General features: G+C 49.9%; 6 protein-coding genes across 6 annotated transcripts; 3 read left to right on the top strand and 3 right to left on the bottom strand.

Moving 5' to 3' along the window:
* LRP88_04333 (uncharacterized protein) lies at positions 1-5,188 on the bottom strand (the record flags this gene model as incomplete). Its single annotated transcript, XM_083240907.1, has 10 exons — positions 1-1,035; positions 1,106-1,384; positions 1,447-1,608; positions 1,659-2,220; positions 3,416-3,718; positions 3,794-3,875; positions 3,929-4,640; positions 4,703-4,799; positions 4,866-4,958; positions 5,010-5,188. The coding sequence occupies 10 exons, from the start codon at positions 5,186-5,188 to the stop codon at positions 1-3; spliced, it is 3,504 nt and encodes a 1,167-aa protein (XP_083103437.1).
* Positions 5,189-6,019: 831 nt separating this feature from the next.
* Positions 6,020-7,588, bottom strand: LRP88_04332 (FAD-binding oxidoreductase; the record flags this gene model as incomplete). Its single annotated transcript, XM_083240906.1, has 3 exons — positions 6,020-6,141; positions 6,200-7,346; positions 7,460-7,588. 3 exons carry the CDS (start codon positions 7,586-7,588, stop codon positions 6,020-6,022), a joined length of 1,398 nt encoding a protein of 465 aa, XP_083103436.1.
* Positions 7,589-8,018: 430 nt separating this feature from the next.
* LRP88_04331 (uncharacterized protein) lies at positions 8,019-9,118 on the top strand (the record flags this gene model as incomplete). The annotated part of the gene is made up of 3 exons (XM_083240905.1): positions 8,019-8,130; positions 8,262-8,494; positions 8,573-9,118. 3 exons carry the CDS (start codon positions 8,019-8,021, stop codon positions 9,116-9,118), a joined length of 891 nt encoding a protein of 296 aa, XP_083103435.1.
* Positions 9,119-9,810: 692 nt separating this feature from the next.
* LRP88_04330 (uncharacterized protein) lies at positions 9,811-11,546 on the top strand (the record flags this gene model as incomplete). The annotated part of the gene is made up of 4 exons (XM_083240904.1): positions 9,811-10,077; positions 10,138-10,457; positions 10,518-11,239; positions 11,311-11,546. The coding sequence occupies 4 exons, from the start codon at positions 9,811-9,813 to the stop codon at positions 11,544-11,546; spliced, it is 1,545 nt and encodes a 514-aa protein (XP_083103434.1).
* Positions 11,547-15,737: 4,191 nt separating this feature from the next.
* On the bottom strand, positions 15,738-17,948 carry LRP88_04329 (ankyrin repeat domain-containing protein; the record flags this gene model as incomplete). Its single annotated transcript, XM_083240903.1, has 1 exon — positions 15,738-17,948. The coding sequence occupies one exon, from the start codon at positions 17,946-17,948 to the stop codon at positions 15,738-15,740; it is 2,211 nt and encodes a 736-aa protein (XP_083103433.1).
* Positions 17,949-21,536: 3,588 nt separating this feature from the next.
* On the top strand, positions 21,537-23,223 carry LRP88_04328 (Alpha/Beta hydrolase protein; the record flags this gene model as incomplete). Its single annotated transcript, XM_083240902.1, has 4 exons — positions 21,537-21,651; positions 21,701-21,844; positions 21,954-22,050; positions 22,098-23,223. 4 exons carry the CDS (start codon positions 21,537-21,539, stop codon positions 23,221-23,223), a joined length of 1,482 nt encoding a protein of 493 aa, XP_083103432.1.
* Positions 23,224-23,619: the final 396 nt, after the last annotated feature.

Raw genomic sequence — 23,619 nt, 5'->3', positions numbered from 1 at the left:
TCAATCCTTGGACTCAGCCAGCAACAGCTGTTGCATTACCCCGGAAAAGGCCTTGGACAGTTCCCACGTCCTCATTTTGTGCAATATGTCCAATGTTTCCTGAAGCACCTGAACACGACTCTCCTTGCTGCCCAGATTTGGCACACCGTATACTCGCAATCTAAGTGTGCCGCCTTCACAAATCCATTGCTGGATTTGCTCATTCACGTCCTTGTCCCCCGTATTTGGTTCATCGAGACATAGCGTGGGTAACTCCTCGTAATCGTCATCATCGTCGTTGTCGTCGTTATTGAACGTCTCTGTACAAGAGCTGTTGGAAGGCTCCAACAGAACCGCGGTGCACCACAGCGCAGCACCAGCATAAAAGACATAAAAGGACTCACTGGGTGAGTTGAATGGGAAAGATCGACTGAGGGCCAAGATCTGGGCGCTGTGATAAGCAACCTCGCGCAGTCTCGCCTCATCTTCTCCACCCCATCTGCTCATACGGGCCTTGGCCTCCTTGTGCTGGCCTACAGTGCGGAGCAAGGCTGGGAGCCAGTCCATGAGGTCACCAGCACCGTACAGATGGCATAGGTGGATCGTCAGGGACCTCTGAATAATACGTCGTAGGTTCCCATCATTCTTGATAGTCTTTCCCACATCCGGGCTGGCTCGGAACTGATCGAGTTTCTCGAGAAGGGTTCGTTTGTGTGCCACAAGAGGCCACTGTTCTGGCACGGCATCCATGAGAGGTGATGCCTGGAGTTCCTTAATGGACCACAAGAAGCGAGCCAAAGTGACGGCCACTATATGCAGGTGTTGGTCGTCTGTTGGCTGCGTGTTTTGTGCAACGCTCAGTTCAAAACATCCTCGAGCCATTTTTCGGAAGTCCAGCCTCTCTTCTTGTGGAGGATGCCACGGATGAAGTGCCATCCACGAGTAAGCAGTCGGGGCCTCCCAGCGAGCAGCCTCGTCAGGAAGAGAGAGTACCATATCGCCCATACTGAAAGTTGGTCTCTCGTTGTGAAGGATGCTAGCAGTTGCATCGAGATCCTGCGAGAAGGCCCACATTTAGTCGCTACGTAAACAGGCCGGGTTCTATGTGTGAGGCTTCAGAACTTACGTATATCGCCCAGCCCAGCCTCCTCCGCCTCTCCGCAGCAATCCAAGCCATCCACCTGCTCTCTGGGCTCGTGTCGTCGTCATCGTTGTCGATCGAAGGACAACGTTGTGTTGGCTCCTGAAAGAAACCAGCTTGTCTAGCATTCTGAACCAACATCGACCTCAGATCTCTGCTATGGTTGAACAACTGTCTGTGGCCACTAGCTCGACCACCTATGGCCTGCAGTAGCTGTGCAGTGAGGAAATGCTCTGAGCGCGTGACGCGTGGATCCTGTTCAGTCTGCGAAGGGACGGTTTAGCTCATTGGTACCGTCGTCGGTTTGAATCATCGTTTGCACATACCATGAGTAGGAGTATTCGGCGATTGATTTCAGTGATTGAGTTGGAAAACGACGCTGCCCCAGCCATGTTGCTGAACCGAGCCCCAATAGCGACGATTGCAAGGAGAACCACTTCTGGAACGTTGGCAGGGTTGAAGGTAGGTTGATGGATAAAGCTCACGGGCTGGGAAGCAAATTAGCTAGAGCTGACCGGTGAATGATGGGTCTTCTTACAGGCCGGAAATTAACAAAGAAGAGATCAATGCAGGTGTCCAGCTTTGCCTTGCTTGGAAAGTTGGCCAAAGAAACAGCTTTCCACAGAGGTCTCTCCAGAGCAATTTCGGCAGACCTCATGATACTAGATCTATACGACTCATCCATTCGGGGCACTTGGAAATGTAGCCCGAGCTGTGACGCATTGTCTTTGGTGCCACCAAGACGAGGGATCTTCAATGACTGGGCGTCTGTCGTCTCTGTAGCATCTAGGAGCCAACCATCCTGCTGAGGTCCCTCGTTGGTGTTGTATTTGGCCACGGGTTCTTGAGCATTTCCAGGCGTATGTTGATCACCTGGAGCGAAGGCATTGGCCGAGTTGGTCATACCCAGGAGTTCATAATCGATGGGTAAATCCAAAGTTTCAAGCTGAAAGCAAGGGTCAAACGACGAAAAGATCCAGTCGGGGTCTAGCGCGCCAATATTGACAAAGAAATCATTCTGGTCCGGGTCTGGTGCTAATGGGGGAGGACCGCTGTCGCTGTCGGCCTCGCCCTCCACAGGGGTAAAGGCCGATGGGTACCTCATAGGGTCAGTGGTAGTTATCAAGTCGGATGGCAATGAGGGTAGGTGCTGCGACTCCTGTTGAATGAAAGAGGCTGGTCTTTCTGAGTATTCATCAGGAGGGGTGAAACAATCAGCCCGTGGGCAAAATTCCGAGCCCTGACTGGAGTTATGACCTCGCGGGCTCTCTGGAGCTTTTGGATACTCGCAGGGTACTCCTCTTCGAATGCATGCAGAGCACTGGGGCCTAGTGCCGGAGCATTTGATCTTGGATCTTGGGCCGGAGGTGTTAGCAAGCGTTTGCAGGAGCAACGAAGAATGATTGAGTCCGAACCTCACGCAGTGGTCGCAGGATTTCCTGCGAAGCCTGGGGCTTTTCTCATGCATCTTGACATGTCGCCTCATGCTGTCTCTGTTTTTACTCACTGTTAATATGTATACTTGAGAAATATGATGGGCTGTCCAGAGGCAACGGATGATGGAATGGGGTTGGCAGAGGTGAGGCATGATTTAAAGCGGGGAAGTCATATTGCGTACTTGCGACTGAAGATTTTGCAACAAATAGGACAGGGATTCATAGCGGACGATAAGGCTGGGCTTTGTCTTTGTTTCCGCGAAATGGTCTGAGGGTTAAAATTGGAGAGTCCAGGGCAAGCATGGCATGTTTTGATGAGCCTTTTTAAAATGCTTGCTACGGAGAGCCGGTTAACTAGTCTCCTCCAAAATGCGGGGAAGCTGGCGCTAGTGGCGTTACTGTACTAACTACGGGTAGTTAGGGCGAAGATCAATCACGTCTTGGGAATAGCTTGATGGCTGGTTGCTAGGGCATGCGTCTTCCCCTGAGCCCCCATCGGCTGACAAGCACTTTTAATCCCGTGTCCGGGAGCGAAAACAGGTGTCAGTGGCTATTAAATGGCAAAGAAGTCAATTTGAATGTAGTTGCTTGCCTAAGAATAGCCATGTATAGGTGAAGTGAGTTATGCCCCAGAGTCCTATGTCAAAACACACACCTCCAGCCGGTTGGCGCTGATAGCTAGCATTCCAAATCCCCTCATGGCACTACCCTGTAGCTTGTATTCCGCAGAACCAGGCCTGCTCAGTCCAACCAACTTTCTCCTTGGTGTGCAACCTTTTCTGACCACTCCCGCTCCAGCAGTGTAGCTATTTTCCCACTCCTTGGTCTGAAATCTACTTTGAAATCGGCTCCTGGAGACATGATAAGACCTGTGCTGATGCCAACATCCTCCACTGTCAGTTTTCGCGGCACACCGGTTTCAGGGTCCATGGGCGGAAGAAAGTCAAATGTTTGAAGCATCCGGCTGGTCATGATGAACAGGCTTCGCTCAGCCAAATGAATGCCGGGACAGATGCGCTTGCCACCTCCGTAAGAGTAGTGGTCACGTTGTGTAGCGTCGGCCAGATTGGCAGAGGCTGCCGCCGAGAGCTTGTAATCGATGAAACGGTCTGGGTCAAACTGCTCGGGACTTGAATACTGCGCATCACTATGATGCATACTCCTGGGAACCTGTGAGTCGGGGATACTCAAATGAAGTGGCCCAGGGATAACTAAAGCCGAGGCAGCTTTGACTTACCAGTGATTAATGCGCACCACACAATTCTTAGGGATGTAATATCCGTTGTACACGTCTTCCTTGCTGGTATAGTGGGGGAAGCCTATGATAAAGTTAGGACTTTATTTGCTTGGTGATAGGTAGGAAATCACGTACTTAACGGCGAGATGGACCTCCACCTCTGGTTCTCCTTGATGATGGCTCTGATGTACGGCAAATTGGGCTCATCCTCCCATGTGGGAAAGCGGTCCTGTCCGACAACACGATCAAGCTCTTCGTGGGCCTTCTTGACCACCTCAGGATGCGTCACCAGGGCGAGAATGGTAAAGTGCAGAGTGGTGGCGGTCGTCTCTGAACCGGCGCCCAGGATTTCCATGCAGCTGGTAGAGGCTTGAATCTCGTCTTCCAACCCTGCTTTCTTCATCTCTGCACTTACATCACGCGCTATGCATGGCCTATCAGCATAAATCTCGGACTGACGAATGGCATCTCGGTAGCAACGCAGTGAAAACTCCGTCTCGAGATCTCTAAACTTTTCGAGCTCCGTGATCCACGGTTGCATACAGCGCGGTAGTTTGCGCAAAACCGGCATAACTTCAAAAAGGTACTTTCCCGGCGTCATAGATTGACTGAAGTTCTCCATGATATCTCGTAGTTGAGTGGCAAAGTCGCTCGACCGACTTGTCACACGTTTCCCAAACGCTACGGTTCGGGCCACAGACAGGGCGTATCTGTGAAGCTCATGGACGTAGGTATCGGGCTCATGCAGCATATTGTGTATGGTTGCAATCGATTCTAGTGCCTGAAAGTTGACGTATCCATCACATTTCTTGGAGGTGAGAACGTTTGTGAAGATGCGACGAACCATCTATGTGCCCAGTAAGCTGCCTACTCGTGATTCGTGATGGGTTATCTGTGGTGACTACTCACACGCCATCGAGTGCTATAGGGCATCAAGACACTGCGTCGGCCGCCACTGATCAACTCCCCTACCTCGGATGGTGGTCGAGATGAGTAGATGGATGACCTAGAGTAGACTGATTGTCAGTGCTATGTTTCGCCTGCGATACATCAGAGACAGCGGGAACTGTACCTCTGACCAACAAGTTCTCGATAGACTTTTGCATCACTGATGACTAGAACATGTTGTAGCCCCATCCGAAAGTACATCATGGGACCATACTGTCTGTATCTGTGGGTTAGCACCTAAAATACTCACAATTTTTCAAGGCCATACCTAGCCCACTCGTCAAACTTCTCCCATGGCCGTTCTTTTGGCATATCAAATGTCATGCCCATCAGAGGGTAACGTCCTGTTGGGCCCGGTGGGAGTGGTGGTCGACGCCACGCCCGTGTCCTTCCCCAGAGGACAAGCGATGCGACGAAGAGTCCAAAGAGGACGATTAGAGGAGCCATGCTGGTGAACGAGTATACCACAAGGGGATTGATGTTGTCTGTTGATCTCCAGAGGCAGTTGACTCTGGAATTTATCGATCATTAGCAGACTTAGCTATCTGTGTCAAGCATCCTGCGCTCCCTTGATGATAAGGCTGATCTCTCCGCATTGCACGCGTCTAACACCCCGCCACTTTTAATCCGAACAAGCGTACCCTGTCATAGGCCATCGGACTCGGGTGTGATGTGGTAGATTGTAGTGTGGCACTAGGTTAGCTCGTGTTATTGCCACCACCACCACCAATTCCACAAGGCTGATGCCGATGCTGTGACGGTTGAGATATTGGACATCGGCAATTGTACAATCAATGAAAGGATGGCCTCGGCACTGAGAACAACAGCACATGGCCCTCTCTCATCCACATGTTACATCGCTCTAGTCGTATGGTAAGCTGCATAGTGATGAACAAGTCTTGCTAAACTATTTCTCCTACTCGAAGTAGTACCAACGAGGTACCATGAAGAACCACGATTTAGTCGCAAGCTTTCTCAAGCCATACGTATAACTGGCGCAGTTTTCACACCCTTAATCGGTATAGATTGTGCCTTGAAATTGGGCTAGAATCATCACGACAGAGCATTGTGGGCATGTACCAGGAAAAGGCTGCTAATTCACCTCTCTGTTGAATGACACTCAAGTCTATCCACATGTACCGAACGGCAAAGGGGTTTTCTCGGGATGGCCTCGAGAGGCTGAAAGGCATAGTTGGGATGCAAAAGATCACTATTGTGAATTCCTCAGGCTCTCCTATAGATCTAGATGTTCATCCAATCCTTCTAATTCTTCCCGAGTCATAGAGCAAATTTTCCAGCACCCTTGTCGAAGAGGTTCTTCGGATCATATTGCTTCTTCAGCGCCAAGACCCTTTCGTAGTTCACCCCAAACAGCTCCTGGGCCCGAGACGTAGCAATTCCTGCAAGTTTCCCAAAAGTATTAGTTGATGAATGGTCCCAGATTTTAAAGCGACATACCGTCATAGTTTCCGTACTCCCCAACACCGTCCCCAATCATTTGCTCCTTCAATTCCGCGTTGACCTTGTTTCCCATGGCGCGCGTCCAGTCTCTAGCCGCTGTATCGTTATGAGCACCAACCCAACGAGTGCTGAAGAGGATGTTGTAGTGTTCGCCACGATTGGCAAATGACATGGCTGTCTGCGAGATCTTGTTCACTTCCCTCTGGGAGAAGAATTCCATGAGAACAATAGATTTGATCGCATCGGGTACATCAGTGATGAACTTGGTATAGTCATCTAGCAATGTTCTAGCTAGAGAGGTTGACAGAGGCACCGAGAAGGCTGAGCCCTTCTGCGTCTTCCGGTCGCCGTGGGTCGAGACGGTGTTGAGCATGGCATTGACGTCCCTATAGGGCATCTCCCGGGTCAAGTCGACAATAGGATCCAGGGAGAACAGTGGCGCAAAGTAGTCCCTAGCCTTGACCACATCGCCGTTGTAGAAGATGATGGCTAGGACGCTCACCTTGCGTGCTGGCGCCGGGGCACCGATGCCGACCACCATACCGCTCTGGCCCTCGGTTGTCTTTACCAGCCAGTTTGCAAAGTCCATGACCTTTTCCAAGGCATCGGGCTTAAAGACGAGTAAGCCTCCGTAGACAGCGTTAGCTTGCTCGTAGCCGCGAAACGTGAAGTTGGTAGCGACGCCAAAACTTTGGCCAGCACCTCGCAGCGCCCAGAACAAGTCGGGATTCTCAGTCTCGGATGTTTGCAAGATGCGACCATCAGCGAGCACCACCTCGGCCCCGAGGAGGTTGTCAATGGTCAGCCCGTACTTGCCAGTCAGCCAGCCGTAACCTCCACCGAGGGTGAGGCCGCCGACGCCTGTGTGGTTGACGGTGCCGCCGACCGTAGCCAGTCCGTACTTGGCAGCCGCGTAGTCGACGTCTTCCCAGATGCAGCCGCCGTCAGCCTTGATGGTCTTGTTGGCATAGTCGACTGTGACATTGCGCATCTTGGTAAGATCCACAACCAGTCCACCGTCAGTTGATGACGATCCAGAGGTGGAGTGGCCTCCACCAACCACGGCGACTTCAAGGTGATGCGCTTGAGCGAATAGCAAGGCTGTAGAAACATCCTTGGCAGTGGTGACTTGCACAACGACCCCCTATGTAGTAACCTGCCTTAGCTCCGAATTTCTTAACCGTAGTGTGGCCGAGACCGATAAGGGATAGGGGTAGGCCTGCCTTGGCTGGGCTAAGTGATGGGGAAAATACTTACAGCAGGCTTTTCCGCCGCCTCGGACCACCTCCTGAGACTGTTTTCATATCCGGCATCACCAGGGGTGAAGACTTGAGACGCCGTGAGAGAAGCCCGCAGTTGGCCAACGGGCAGCATTTGAGAAGCCATTATAATGTTTGTATGTGTAGGTATTGGTTTCGGTGTAATCGAAGTAAAGTGACGTTGATTTTGAGAGTATCTTCAACTGAGGGTTTCAGTCAAGCCTGGCGAGGACCAGCATGGCTTTAACATTTACTGGTCTAGCCTTGGCCTGAATGTCCCTTTCCAACCAATAGCTTTGCCCTCTACCCCAATCACGCAGCTCCGTCTCCTCCACCGATGTGCGGGATATTTGGTGGTGTCGGAGTCAGCGGCACACCATCTCCGCCTCCACCTCCACCTCCACCTCCGACTCCGATTCTAAGCCTAATCGCCCAATGCGCTTTGCCATTAGCCGAATGTCTAATCTACAAGTGCCAATCGATCAGACGTATCAAATATTGGCAAGAATCGTTGATTTCTCTTTCTCATTTCCTTTCTGGCGCACTAAAGCTTGACAATGGAAACCAAGGAGTACACATATGCCACCCTTGAAGAGGGCACTCCTCTCACCGCGGATGTCTACTACAAGTCTAGATCGGGCGATGATGGCAAAACTGCCCAGCCAATCGGTAAGCACACCTATAATATCTTTCTTGGTCCACTTGAGGGCGTAAGTGACAAAGCTCATCATGCTTCACTACAGTCATTTTAATTTACGGAGGCGGATTTGTGGCAGGCTCGAAAGCAGCCGTGTCTAAAGCTCGGCTCGAGTCCCTCATCTACGATTTTGGCTTTACTGTTGTTGTGCCAGACTATCGCCACTGTCCAACGGTATCCGTCTTTGACGGACCCGTCACTGACATTCATAATTGCTACTCGTGGACACGCGAGGAGCTTCCTGCACTGCTATCTGGCGACACGGGCGTCTTAATTGATGGCAGTAGAGTCGCAGTCATCGGCTCCTCCGCTGGAGGAACTCTGGCCCTGCATCTGGTAAGTTCTTCGAGGACGGGTTTCAGCTCGTCTTGACACGCTTCCAACATTTGAGAATCGAGCTTACTGTCGTTCTAGGCATCTGCTTCGCCGCCACCCAAGGCCATCGTCTCCTATTTCTCCGCCATGAACTTGAAGGATGAGTTCTGGCATTCGCCTATGGAAGTCTTATCCAAAGTCCCGTCTTTCCCACAGGGCTTCCTACAGGAGGTTATGAACGAGGGAGTTGTTACGGCTACTCCCTCATCATTCAAGAGAGTCCCGGGCAATCCGAAGCCAGTCCCGGACTTCTCAAGGTCCAGGACCGCTTGGCTCTTGAGCAACTTGCGAGGCGGCACTTGGCTTCGCAACGTGGTGCAAGACGATAACTATAAGCGTGTGGATCCAAGCGAGCTCTTCTCGGACAAGTTTCCCCCAACATGCTTTGTTCACGGAAGCGAAGATAAGATGTGCCTTCCGAGGTTCTCAAAAGAGGCACATGAGTTGTTGCTGTCGCTCAATGTAGATACCGAATTGCTGATTGCGGAGGGTGAAGGCCATGATTTTGAATCGGCCATGCCAGCAGACCATCCTAACTTCTCTGTTGTCCGCCAGTCTCACCGTTTTGCGGCAGAAAGAGTCTGATACGACACTTTCAACTACATAGCTAGGTATAAATGAGTTATGAAGAATCCAAGCTCTCTGTGCTGTTGTATTGTAAATTCTGTTTGAAGCAATCTGCTCTCAACTGCATTTAGAACCTTATCTGTTTGTTCAACGCTGCCCAGCAAACGAGATTTGTAAACTGTTCTCTAACGGAAAGATTTATAAAGTACGCTCTGCGTATTGTTGTCCATGTATGGTACCTTCGGCAAGTTAGGCTACTCGAAAGACATTATCCTTTCATGCCCAGTATTAGGGAGCACCACACGTCGCCCGAGCTCCGATGACCCCTCTCCACACAAGTTAGACCCTGCACCTGCATCACATGAGCAAGCTAAGCGTACGTTCTTACCCCAGATTCCACCACACCTTGAACAGCTTGGCGTGGTCGAGACCTTGATAGTGTGCCTCCGGGGATCTTGGCATCGAGGTGGTGTGCTTTAATTCAAGCCACCTCTCGGATATCATGTAAACCGCCCAACACATCAACATACTATGGACCACAACAAGCCCTCCTCTCTTGTCGAACTTGAGTGCTCTGAGGTATACCGCCATCTTTTTGTATGGCTTAGTATATATAACTACCAACATGCCCGTTTCTGCTCCAATCTCTGACCCATAACCAACAGCTTGTTCCTTTCGTTACCATCTAAGCAACATTTACCCTACTCTCCATGGATTCAAAGGAAAAGGCCGATAAGGCTAATCAGAGTCATGTGGAATTTGTGCCATCTCCCGTGACTGAGACCAACAAACTCGACAAAACTGATGTGCTTCATGACAACGAGGCACTCAAGGTCGTCCTCCAGTACCAGGGCGATGCAACGTGGACTCCCCAGGAAGAGGCTAAGCTAGTTAAGAAGATTGACAGGCGACTGCTCGTCATCCTTGTTCTCACCTTTGCCATTCAGTTCTACGACAAATTCTTGTTTTCTCATGCTGTAAGAAACCTCCCCCAACTGTGCATCTCTATAATAGGCCTAACGAATGAACTACTCCAGGCCATCTTTGGTATGAGGACTGACCTTGACCTCCTCATCGGGAACCGATATTCCATGGCCTCCTCCATCTTCTACTTGGGTTACATTGTCGGTACATATCCAGCTACCTTCCTGGCTCAGAGATACCCTATTCACATTGTGGTCTTCGGAATGGTCTTGCTCTGGGGAGTTTGCGTGTTGGCGGGTGGGTTCTGCTCCAACTTTCGTGGGCTCTACGTCCAGAGGTTCTTCCTCGGTCTTCTCGAATCTGGCGTCTCACCCGTCTGGATGATGGTTATCGGCGGTTGGTACAACAAGCTGGAACAGACCTTGCGCATGGGGTAAGCCCCTCCTCTCAATGGCAGTTTATCTCGTTATGCACTCTAACAGCGGCAATACAGAATCTGGTTTGCCGCGGCCCCCATGATGGCCATTCCCGCGCCCCTTATCAACTTTGGTATCGGCCACATTAAGGGATCTCTGTCTCCTTGGAGATACATGTTCATCTTTGCTGGTTGCATCACTATTGTATGGGCATTTATCATCCTACTTTGCATGGATCCAGATCCAATTACGGCCAAGCACCTCGACGAGCGAGAAAAGTTTATTGCTGTCTCTCGACTGCGCGTCAACAATTCTGCGGTCAGGAACACACATTTCAAAAAGGAACAGGTGCTAGATGCCCTCAGAAGTCCTCAATTCTGGCTCCTCTTCTTCATGTCAGCCACCCTGAACACTGTCAATGCAGTCAGCACCACCTTTACACCCCTAATCATCAATGTGTCCATGGGCTTCAGCGGCTTGAACTCGTTGCTCCTTACCGTTCCACTTGGAGCCGTGGGCGTCGTCGTCACGATTGGCTCCTCGTGGATGACGAAACTCTTTTCCAGATACAACCCGAGGATTTGGGCCTTCACTTTTAGCACATCGGTCTTGCTTCTATCTTGCCTCCTGATTTGGAACTGTCCCAACATGGCTGATGGGTTTAAGCTAACCTGCCTGTATCTCCTGGCCTTTCATCCACCGGCTTACGCTGTGCTGATGAACTTGTCAATTGCTAATGCTGCGGGATATACAAAGCAGTCGATGATGTCTGCAGGGCTATATGTTGGGTACTGCGTTGGTAAGTGTCCCAGTTTTAGCCCCTTGGGCGTTCTTTGTCTACTCAGTGTCGGCTTACCGGTTCGCACGCAGGAAACTTTGTAGGACCTCTCGCCTTTCTTCAGTCCGAGATCCCGCGATACACGACTGGGTGGACTACCATTACAGCTTGTCTTGCGTGTGCTATCGTCATGGGTCTCTTGTACCGTCTCATCTGTCAGAGAGCAAACAACAAACGAGATATGGCTGGTGTCGTGGAATCTTTCGACCACGCCTACGAGGATGAGCTGACAGACGTTACGAATCTACATTTCAGGTACATCTACTGAGATAGCTCCATAGATGTGGTGGGAGGACTAGAAGTTTCGACAGTCAAACTAAACATCTTTCGAACGGTGGAATTCTGTAGATATCGGTTGCTTGTAATCACAATAGCAAAGTATAGTCCGTTCAGAGGCCCAACCAATAACAAGGCATACTAGTCTCTTCATCATTTTTTCACGAGTGAAAAATAGTCCTTGGTGTCTTGTCAAAGACAATCGAGGAACGTTAAACTATATTGCTATTGCATTATCTCCAACCACCTCGTAATTCTCACATCCATCATGGCATCTCTTACAACTGCCAACCGGAGGTTGTATTTGTTCATGGATCGACGTATCCCTCGGCATTCAACACATGCTGGTATCGCTCGCGATGTGAATCTCTACACCTCTTAGATACTATCTCCTCATGCACATTTGCATGGGAATGGGATCAGGTCCACGGGTCGTCTCAATTGGTCATCATGCATCCCTCGGAGTTTGCAGTGGGAGTCCGCTACGCTGCATGTGGTTACGTATTCGGACGTTCGGGGTTCCGGTGTGTCCTTCACTCATGCCCCGGTAGCTTCTAGGCCCAAACATGTGCTACCAGGGCCGTTATTTCCTAATATCAGTGCCACTCCTTCACGTCTGAGAATCTCAAAGTGGATCGACGTCCAAATTTGTTTCTGTATCTTTTCTCGACACACGCAACAATTCCACTCACAACATGGACTCCAGTGACACTTCCACCTTCACTGAACTCATGTTCTTTCATCTTCCCGAGGAAGTGAAGCCTGAAGACCCCGATAACTTGAAAGGAAAGGAGTTGTTAGGCCTCTTCCAGCAAGCGAAGCAGCAGGATGGTCACTGTTGGTCTGCTTGGGGCAGAACGGAGGAGAACAAAAGCGCCCTTGTATGGGTTGTTGGTAAGTGCTCATGTTTTTCCCAGCGTCGAACAAATACCAGACAATAATGCAGAAGCTCACACGCTAACATGGTCTCAATTCTCAACTACAGAGTGGTCAGATGACAAGGCAACTGTTTCAACAAGCGGCCTTGAGAGTATGGCTTGTCCGAATCCTGCCATCGTGACGCTCAGGACCAAATTCACACCATCATTGTCCAGTGTCGGGGGCATCACATCGGCTCCTGTCGTGGACATCACCACAATGCCATTTGTGGCTGGAGTGACCGCAGAAGAAGACGCGGAGGTCAGGAAGGCGCTCGAAAATATGAGAGAGGGTGCTTTAACTAAGTTACCGGAGCACCTGACGCCATCGTACTGGATCATGAGTACATGGGATTCGCGCCCCGTTGTGGCCCATTCAGACAGCCGAACAGGGGAGAGTCTTTTGAGCATCCTGATGGTCGGATGGCAGAGCGCTGAGCAACACTACGAGATATGGAAGTGGTCCGATTTTCGGGCCGCGTACATCGGCCCGGTTAAGGCGCATATGTTATCGTATCCGGAGGGCATCGGCATGAAGCATGTCCCATTTACTTTAGTTTAGCGCACATAACGTTTGATGGCATTTCAATAGCCATGTGCATAGCTCTATTCTAAACTATTGAGTGTTTGTTTTAATAGGCTTTCAAACCATTGCGGAAACTAGTTGACTCATGTGCCTTTGTGAGGCAAGGTGAATTGACTAAACAACGAAGTCTACGTCACCCAGCCAACCTTGATCGGACCAAGCAGTGGTTGACCTACATACTGAACGCCGTCTCGGATCGGAGTAGAAGGTGGCTTCTCGGCTTACATTACGCCACTGTGACCAAGACTGGACGGTTCGTTACTTGGATTGCGCCGCCAAGTCTAGTTGAGCCCGCTACGGACTCCGTTGCGGCGATGCCAGCTTACTGACAGGCACTCACCGGTATTGGTTAAAGGTTGAGGTGGCGCTTCCGTAGTGAGAACCTTATAAGACGCCGCTGACAATGTAGACCGCAAACATTCTGATCTGTTGAATCAAGTCAATTCAGAGCCATCCCACAAGACAATCTCGACGCGAATTTCATCATGGCGGATCAAGTGATGCATGTTTTCCCACCCAAATCTCTCTGCTGTAGCACTTTTGTGCAGAACCTGGCTAACATCGTATTTTCAGAATCATAACGGGTGCTGGAAATGGCATTGGCCTTGCAATTGTCCGAAAATTGCTGCTTTCATCCAAAGTATCGCATGTCGTCGCGGTCGACCTCAATGATCAAAAGTTGAAGCCAATCCAAATGGAACATCCCAAACGACTTCATATCGTTATCGGAGACGTCTCTGAGGCAATCACCAACACCAGGGCGGTCGAGGCGGCGATTCGCCATGCAGGGAAGCTTACCACACTGATATTGAATGCGGCCACGTTCAAGCCGATTGGGGCTTTTCCGATACTGACCTTGGAAAGTTGGAAGAAAACTTTTGACATCAACTTCTTTTCCGTGGTTCACATGGTATGTTCTACTATTATTCCCCAGTGCTGGACTTGTGCCAACGCACTCTTCAACTTAGCTTCAAGTTGCCTGGCCGCATCTCCACGAAAGCGGGGGAACCGTTCTGGTGACCTCGACGAGACTGAGCCTGCAGCCCTGTGAGTCGTGGACATGCTATGGATGCACGAAATCACTTGTCAACTATCTTTGCGGCTGTATTCCCTTGGAGAACAGCCGCATTCGATGTGTCGCCATCACGCCAGGAGCTGTGGATACGGATATGCAGACGGAAATGCGTGAGCAAGGTAACAAGCCCCTTGAAGACACAAGATCGCATGTGAGGAGTAGAGAAAAAGAGAAAGAGTCGACATTGGGTTTGGTTAAAGTGCAGTATCTGACTCAGTCATAGGCGAGTTATCTCTGGCGACGCAAAAGTTCCTAAATGCGCTCAAGGATGAAGGCAAGTTATTAAAGCCAGAAGAGCCAGCAGCAGCATTTGTCAAGTTGGTAGAAGCAGGCGTCCCGGATACTTGGAATGGGAAAACTGTAAACTGGGATGTAATTATGAACGGTACAAAGAGTATCTAAGTCAAGTTATCTTAGAGTCAGTATTATACATCAGCCATTGGAGTCATTGGAGTCCCACGAGCTGACTACCTCGGCAACCCGACCTCACAATCATACACAGCGAGCTGCCCCATATACACTCGCTCAAGATTTTGATCTCTTTTTCCAGCAATGGGCTCGCTAATTCTCCATGAGTGCTATGATGTGTAATGATGAAAAAGGAATTCGAGGTGACTCTACAATAAAGCTCAGCGTTGTTGACCGAGAGTAGGTCGACGATAGCCTCATCTCCACGCTACACGGCCCAGGTCAAGGACTAAGACCTCCAAATTCTTCAATGTTGACGTCGGCATGGAGCATAGACAATAGCCGCTCAACTACAGACATATAGCCTATCTAAACCAGGTACGATAGCAGGGTGCGGCCGCGATGGTCTAGATAACCCGTTGAAGGGCGGTTCCGGTTGGGATGCTGATATTCTCTGTAGATTCAACCATAGAGGACTTTGGCAGCATGAACAATCAGCATCTTTGCATTGTCTAGAAATTCCTTCTCTACTGCCAATCCCACCGATCTATACGCATCATCAATCTCCCCATCCAACTCAGATCAGCTCCTTCAGTTAGATACTCGACCACCTCTCGATCTTCTGGCTCAGTTAGCCCATTAAGGGCCGGGTTTCAACTATAACAAATAACACATTGTCAACACGTCATAGCATCATATCCCAATGCTAACACAGTGGCATTTTTTTAACCTTCTGCCACCTGCAGTAGAAGACTTAGTCTAGTATACGTGCGGCTATGTTGGGGGCGCCCAAATCACCATCCGCATGCAAAGGATAGACCTGGGCTCACGATGTGCCTGGAAGGGCGCCGTGCTGGAGGGTGTCCCGAATGCCGCAATCATGATCAGTTGTACCAAGGCGTTGTGGATGCAGGGGGTGGGCGCCAAGACTGCAGTAATGATGTGAAGAATGAAACGTATGGATGCAAAGGGTGCTGAAGCCACTATGCTAACACCGAGCGAGTAGTTACGGGAGAGTCCAGCACTGAATTTGAATAGCATTTTCTTAAACAGAGTATAAAATAATCTCCCGAAGGCTGGTGATATGAAATGCGATAAGAAGCCATTAGGGCCGTTATGTTAAGTAACGTGCTGATTTGAATTATGAGCTAGGAGCTAGATAACTAAATACTATGAAAAATATATTACTCTAGATCCTTAGTCTTCCACTCCCGTCTCGCAACCTATGGGGTAGTCGGGACCGTGACTGGTACATAGGTTCGAGGGGGAGATGGCTCTCTTAGACTTGATCTCTACCTCTTTGTCCAAGTCTCTCAGCTCCTTCGGAATCCATTCCAATATCCGGTTATCCGTGATACCCTCGAAAGCCGTTTTGCCACCCCCATCCTGAGCATACAGATCGACGCCCTGTCTCATAAATAGCTCAACAATGAAGGCAATAATGCGAAGCCGACAGTTCATGTATCGGCCCAGGTGCTTCGGCTTGGGCACACGCGTCCAGCTGCGCGTCGTCGAGGTGAACCTGTCGCTCATCTTTGCGTGCAGCTGGTTGGCCCACTCTCTGGCCATGTCCGTCAGGTCTCCGCCAAAGTCGAGACGGTGTCCGAGGCTGAGTGCCTTTCCCAGAACTGCACGGTCGGGCATGCCTTGGTGGAGGCGGCACACCCGGTGGAGAATCGTCTCGTCTGCCTCGGTTTCCTTCGGAGATATACCCTGGTTGACCAGCTTCTCTGCGATGCGGAGCGTCTGATACAAAGTGCCAAAGGCAAGGTACTTCTCAACTCTTGTGACGCTAAAGAGCCTCCAAAAAGGGCATTCGTCGTCCGAAGGCCGTAGATTCGCGCGATAGGTTGGGAGAAGCATGTCTACCGCCCATTCTAGGTTCGTGTAGTAGAGGTTATCGATGGCCCAGTGGAGATAGTGCCGTCCGTCAGGTGTGTAAAACTCTGGAGGCTCTGTATTAACAAAAAGAGAGGTAAACTTGGCACAGCGTCGATCCCACCAGAATGAGTCGGTAGTAGCCTCAGCCTCGTGGTCATTATGCAGTGGTTGAAAAGTCGCCTGGAGAGAGTTGTTGTGCTCGATGCCATCCCAGTTGAAGTTTGTTGGGGGGGATCCCAGCAGCAGGCACTGAACAACTGAGGTTGGAGGGTACTCAGGAGAAAGTCGACGAACGGCTCCGCGGTCAGCCCCAAGGGCAAGGAGGTCCTGAAAGATCCTGTCCGAAACCATGTCGGAAGCTGCGAACATCAGGGGGGTGAAGCCGCCAGGGCGCAGAGAGGGTTGGTCGACATCAGCGCCGGCGCGCACAAGGGGAATGATGAACTCGTTTTCCAAGTCAGTTGGCCCCGCACATTGACACAGGACCTTCGTTATAGGGCTGACGGTCGAGGCACTGGTGAAGTTTGGATCGGCCCCTCTGTCCAGAAGCATTTGAGCTGCCCGATATCTACCGAGTTGGAGAGTGATGTGCAAGAGAGGCCCGTCATCATCAAGAGACGTGTTCGGGGAAGCGCCAGCATCGAGTAGTACACCAAAAAGCCTGTCACGGTCGATGGGACAGCGATCTCCATAGTCGAAAAGATCACTCGTGCTGACTACCAGGCTAAGGAACTGTCTGTGTTGTGCTGGGCCCATCACATCCGGGGAATGTTCGAGGATGAGCTTGACAATACTCAGATAACCGGTGGCAAGGGCGCCGGTCATACAGCCGGTGTTTCGGTTCACCCGAGCCGTATTGGCCCCATTCTGGAGAAACAGCTCTACGAGCGCATGAAGCTGGGTTTCCGTTAAACTGGGCCGGAGGCTGTTACTGTATATGCTGCAGGAGGAAAGAAGTGTCTCCAGTGGCGTATATCCATCTGCGCCTGTATAGTTGATATGCTTTGCTGCGCCAGCTCCCAGCAACGCCTCTGCCGCCTCAATAGATCGGACATGGCTTATGACGGCCTCGTGCGAGTAGTTTTCGCCTGCCCCCTGGAACCCATGCCACTCGGATAGATGGCGGGTGGGGAAGTCATATGGCTCGGTATCTAGGCGACGTCTCTCGATAACTTTGGCGCCGTAGCTAAGCAGGAGCTTGACCATCTCAACATGATCTCTCCTGGTCGCCAGGCTGAGGGCACTGCAGGATGAGCACTCGGACTGATAGAATAGCGGGATGCGGCCGAGCTTCCTAGTCGGATGAACTGTGACTTCGTAGGAGTAGCCGGTCAAGCCACGCTCGTATGTGTCAGGCCAATTTGGTTTTTTCTGGAAGGGAAGAAGACGCCGGTCCGGATCAAGGAGAAAGGCGGCGTCTGGGGAAGCACCCATCTCCAAACACCGTCTCCCAATGGCCACGTCGCCAAAGTAGCAGGCCAAGGACAAAGAGTTGTATATCCCGTCATCAATGTCTCGCCGCATCATTGTTGACGTCACAGTCGCGGCGAGGTTTCGGCATGTCTGGAGGAGGCATTTGATATCGGCTTGGTCGAGGTCATCAGCGATGAAATTGACAATTTCACAAGGTAAGGAGGTGATTGAACAGGTTGTTTGCTGGGATAGACCACGGAGTTGGTGTGTCATTGCTATTGATCTCTGGTAGACGTTGTTGAAGACTGAGAAAATTGAGCTGAGGTCTACGCCGTCAATAACTACTTCTTAGAGAGATACGGTCTTTTGGTTAATCCCGATTAGCTAAATCTCACGACGTACTTGGTGGATCCACTACTTGGTCCCTGATGACTGAATCTCACTGCATGCTTCGGGCATCTGCCTGATGGTGCCCGATGATATTCGCCGAACCTTGGTCGAATCATGTTTCAGCGCGTAAAATTGAGTCGATCCTATTTAGTGTAAGCATAACACGTTGATTCCACAAGTCAGAATTCTCGCTATTGCTGTGTTTTCCTGCATTGCAACTTGTAATTGGGTGTTCCTGTGTAGATGCGCCAAGAACTACAAGTTTTTTCAACCCCTTCCCAGTTATCTAGACCTCGTAAAGAGTTCTCCTATGAAAGACTAAGGCTGATATTCTTATTCTAATGATTTTAATGACGGTAACATAGAGTGGCGCTGAAATCCTGAGTTGCTGTAAACGCTTGGTGCATCGATTGTGCAGGCAGTTAGAGGGGCATCTGAAGTCAGGAAAACAAGCACGATCTTGTAATGAAAACGGATTCACACTCCAGATTAAATCAGACAGCCTTTAAATAGCAATTTAATGGTTCCCGTACTTGAATATGGATCCCTTGTGAAGATCCTGAGCTCCTTGTGATGGTAGAGGTGAGGCAACAACACCCATCTTTCCGACGAGAAGTCAGAAATCGAGTATCTGGGACTACAAAAACCATCAAAGGAAGACTAAAATAACTATGAAGACAGAGTTAATCACTTGGGGGGCGTGAATATTTAATAAAATAAATTCAACGCTGAAATTCTGGCTTGCAAGTCATGCACTTGTGACTGTAATGTTCGCGCATGACTCAGGACCCCTCCCCATAGGAACCCATGAAACCGCGCAGAACAGCTCTTGCACGGCGTAGGAACAAGTTAAAGAGTTTTCAATTATAGTACAATACTTTCAAGAATTAAATCGACTGGGAACGAAGCGCGCTCTTAATGATTTCATGAGATTATGATTTTCCTTCACCATGGCATAAAATCAGGTCAGGAGAAAGCCTTGGACACCTAAACTCGATCACCCCTAGAATCTTGCGGAATCAATCACCGCTCTGTATATAAACGGAAGGTTTTTGATGAGGTAATAGCGTAACGAGGCTACACAGGTCCATCACATGTAGCGATACCCTGGGCCATTTTGTTATCTTCAATGGCGAGTCCAGAAGAGGTCATCAGCCCCAACAACAAAAGACACAACTATTATTACATGATGAGGTTAAAACAAAATACCGCCACAAACCATAATCCGGACCCCTTCACTCAAACAACCGCCCTCTTGTTGCTAGGCTTTCTTTTATACTGATACGTTGACGACCCGTATAACCAAAAACTCACCCTGACCTACTGCCTGGCAATCCCATACTCAAACCATGTTTCTGTTATCCTGCCGTTGGACCACTTCCCCCATCCAAGGTCAGAGAGATGCTGAACCGATCTCCAATTAAAGTTTGGTTGAGTACATCTTGGCGCGAACATCCATGTGTGCTCAGAGCTGGTTGCTTCTTGCTGTGGTGGCGCTAAGGTACTTTACATGACCTTGTCTGGGTGTCTTGTTTTGTAGCCAGCAAAGACCTCGTTTTAGCGAATGCGACGTAATATCTGACCACCTGATTGTCGGGTCGGTAGTGCACCCGTAATTCGAGCCTCTCGGTTTCGTTCATCCTGATGACTGGTTGTGAAATTTTCTTCTCGCTTGTGGCATGTCTATTGAACCTATGATGTGTTGATACTATGTCCTTTATTATAGTTGAAGCCCGGCCCTTGATGGAATAACTAGGCCAGAAGACCAGACCATGATTATTGTTATACCACATTAGGTATTAGGGTATGCATGAGTGAAACGCCTCTCTCCACGTTAGATAGATCCATCTTGCTGTCAACGTGTCGTGTTTTGCATGATCCAGGCGAGGTAAGGACTCTGCCTGTTCGTTTGGTATAATCTTGATGTCACTTGAATCTGGATCCGCGCTGCTATTTTCATGGCAACAGACGATCTTATAAAATCATGATCAGTGGTTAAGATGGTGAGCTGCTTTGCCGATAGAAAGCATCAAAGGTACGGCAAAGCCTCTTTCACATGCGCATGCATGGAACAGCAGCGTCGTCTTGAATGTGAACAAAGGTCTGATGAGTTCTTCCACTTTTCAAGTCGGAAGCAGAGAAGCCAGTCCCATCACTACCCTTTAGAACTAATCGGTGATTCTCGTCCGGGGTAGTGCATAACAAAAGGCCTTAGGGATACTCGGGTATTGGCTTGTTTTCACCATTGAGGTTGTGAGATTTACGATATTGGGTTCCGATGCCATTTGCTAATAACTTCATATTGGGTGGCCATGGTTGAGGCGTCATTATTCCAGAGCGGATTAAGCGTTTAGCTTCCAAAGAGAGCTAGAGTTAGAGATGTCGAAGGCCCAAAATGATCGACAGGAGATTTAGAAAATCACGAGTATAGGGTGACGGTGAGGATAAGCCCAACCACTTTTTGCTAGTATCAACGTTGTTGCTACCAGCCTCTCAATTGATAACTACACTTCACTATATCGTACTTTTTAGTCCCTTGATTCTTATCCCTTACCTCTTATAGACTGGGCCGCATGTACACGCCGCATGTGCCTCGGGGGGGTTACAGTTCACGATCTATTGCTCAAGAGGATGCACTACCATCACAGGTCTTGAGTCTCTTTCGCGACTCCTCTCGGTGGTTACAGGCATTTCAAGCCTCCAGATAGCCAAGGGCGGGCGTTGATAGTCGATTCCAGGGGACGATCCCGAATAAGCCTCAAGAAATACTAAGGGTGCCAGCCCCAGACGTCCCGTTCGATGATTAATGAGTATTCAAGGGCTCTCTTCAAAACCTCAGGACAATATAGTCAGTCAGCCAATCACCAAGAAGACCATCTAACCCGAAATGATGTCATCCCCGAGCTGTCAAGTTAATCGTCCCGCTCTTTCTTGACCCCGCAACTACTCAATGAGGAAGGCCGCGAACCCTTGCAGATAAGCCCTGTGCCGAACATCCGGTATCAGCATGAGAGTTGTGATTTGCTGTCTTTTGTACGTAGTAGGTGATTGCCGTGTACTTTTGTAGCCTCGTCCGGAACTTGTGCATATCAAAAGTTCCCAGGAGCAAATTACAGGGGCATGTACGAGAAAGTAACGAGATCGCCCGGCTAAGTCGGACGGCCTCATCGTTCGACTTGCAAGAATTAGGAAGTTATGTACGGATATTGAAAGAATGAGGAATATTTTTACGAGCATTGACAACATATAATAGACTCATGGTCGTCCTGCATCTCCAGAGCTTATAGGTCATCGTCGCTTTCCGTTCCCAAGATGCACTGGAAGACAACCCTTTTTACTGTCTTCGGCCTGGCAAGCCTCTGCCAAGGTGCCTCTATTGATCAATACAAACCGGCTCATTCCCAGTACTATAACTCAAAGTCGGCTCGTAAGTTGCATCGCAGTCGATATCACAGTGCCTTGAGCTAATGTTTCAGCCTACTATGTATCTCCCAGCGGCATTCCTGAAGTCTCCTTCGATGTCGGCGAAAGCTACGCTGGCTTGATGCCCGCAAGCCCAAAACTAACAGGCATCAATGACCCAAAATTCTTCTTCTGGTTCTTCCCCACCGTCAATCCCAGTGGCAAGGATGATGTGGTCATTTGGTTCAACGGAGGACCCGGGTGCTCGTCTCTCGAAGGCAGGTCTGCAAGTCTTGTCTGCAACTTGGGTTGACTGACAGCTACCAGGCCTCACGCAAGAGAACGGACCCTTCTCCTGGAAGTATGGAACCTACAAGCCCATGCCCAATGCTTGGTCGTGGCACAAACTAGCCAACGTCATCTGGTACGCCTTCGCATTCACATCAGATCGGACTCTATTTAACTCTTCAGGGTGGAATATCCTATCGGCACAGGCTTTTCAAGTGGTCACGTCACCGCCAAGAACAACGCAGATACTGCAGCTCAATTCCTCACCTTCTGGAAGACGCTGGTTGACACGTTTGGCCTTCATAACAAGAAGATTTACGTCACAGGCGAAAGCTACGCTGGCGTTTACGTACCCTACGTAGGCGCGGCTATGCTGGACAAGAAGGACAAGACGTACTTTGACGTGCACGGCGCTCTGTACTACGACCCTGTAATGCCGTACTCTGACAAGCTGGCCTTCGACCATGCGTCGTTCCCAGGCTTCTTCCGCCATTGGGAAAGTGTCTTTGCCATTCCGGACAAGAATAAGAAGATTCTCGACAAAAACAACAAGGACTGTGGGCTTGATGCGTACTTGGACTCTCATCTAACCTACCCTCCGCCCAAGATGCCCTGGAAGCCCGCAAAAGTCCAGGGATGCGACATCATTGCCAACTTTGACGATATCAAAACCGTCATAAACCCATGTTTCAACGTCTACCATGTCTTGGATACATGCCCCGTACTATGGGATATTCTTGGATTTCCCTCTGTTGAATACAATCCCCCTGGCGCAACGCTATTCTTCAACATTCCTGGTGTCCGCAAGGCCATCCATGCCCCTTCAGCGCCCAAGGAGTGGGCGTCTTGTTCAGGCCCGGTATTTATCGACAACAACGATAACTACGACCCGGTCGAGCATGAGAAGAAGCTTCAGACACTTATAGAGAAGACAGGCAATGTCCTCATCGGATCTGGCGTTGCGGACTATATCATCCAGCCAAACGCGACGGCGCTGGCAGTCCAAGCACTCAAGTGGAACGGCAAACAAGGCTTCCAGAAGCCTCCCAAGGATGAGTTTGTGCTTCCGTCCATCACAAACGATGACAAGAACGTGCCCAATTGGTCAGGCGGTAGTGTTCAGGGCTCAGTTCATTCTGAGAGAGGCTTCACGCTTGCAACGGTCAAGACGAGTGGACACATGGTACCGCAATATGCTCCGGCAGCTGCTTTCAGGCAGTTGGAGTTTATCCTCGGGCGAGCAAAGTCGTTGTCGGAGCCAGAGCCGTTTTCTGTCAATATTTCCACGTCCTTCAACTGGCCGTATTGAGCAGTCAATGGCATTCATTTACAGCTTCTGGAGGATATAGAGAGCTCCAAATACACCATTATTGAACGCTAATCTTCATTTTGTCCATGCATTGCTGTTATGTTCACCCCGTGATGTCTGCTGCCTTGCCAAGCTACAAGGGTCGATGTACCGATTGGTTATAGTATTGTTCTGCGCAGTTCTAGTCCACCATTTGGGTCTAGACATGCCTGTGCTGCTCTTCAGGCCATGGCTCGAATATGACGGTCAGGGTCGCGGCTCAGCTTTATGCGGTTCTCACGTCCTCCCGACCCATCAGTTAGTTCATAGGTCAACTAGCAGAACACCTTTGATTTGGGACTTTCAAGGTTGGTTCTTTGAAGACGTCACCAAGTTCACAAAAAAGGCAAATATGCT

This window comes from Fusarium phalaenopsidis, assembly GCF_050370095.1.
Source record: "Fusarium phalaenopsidis strain FUZ10S chromosome Unknown contig_32290, whole genome shotgun sequence".
Taxonomy (NCBI): domain Eukaryota; kingdom Fungi; phylum Ascomycota; class Sordariomycetes; order Hypocreales; family Nectriaceae; genus Fusarium; species Fusarium phalaenopsidis.
Note: the sequence above shows the minus strand (reverse complement) of the source record. Positions and strands in the feature narration are given on the sequence as shown.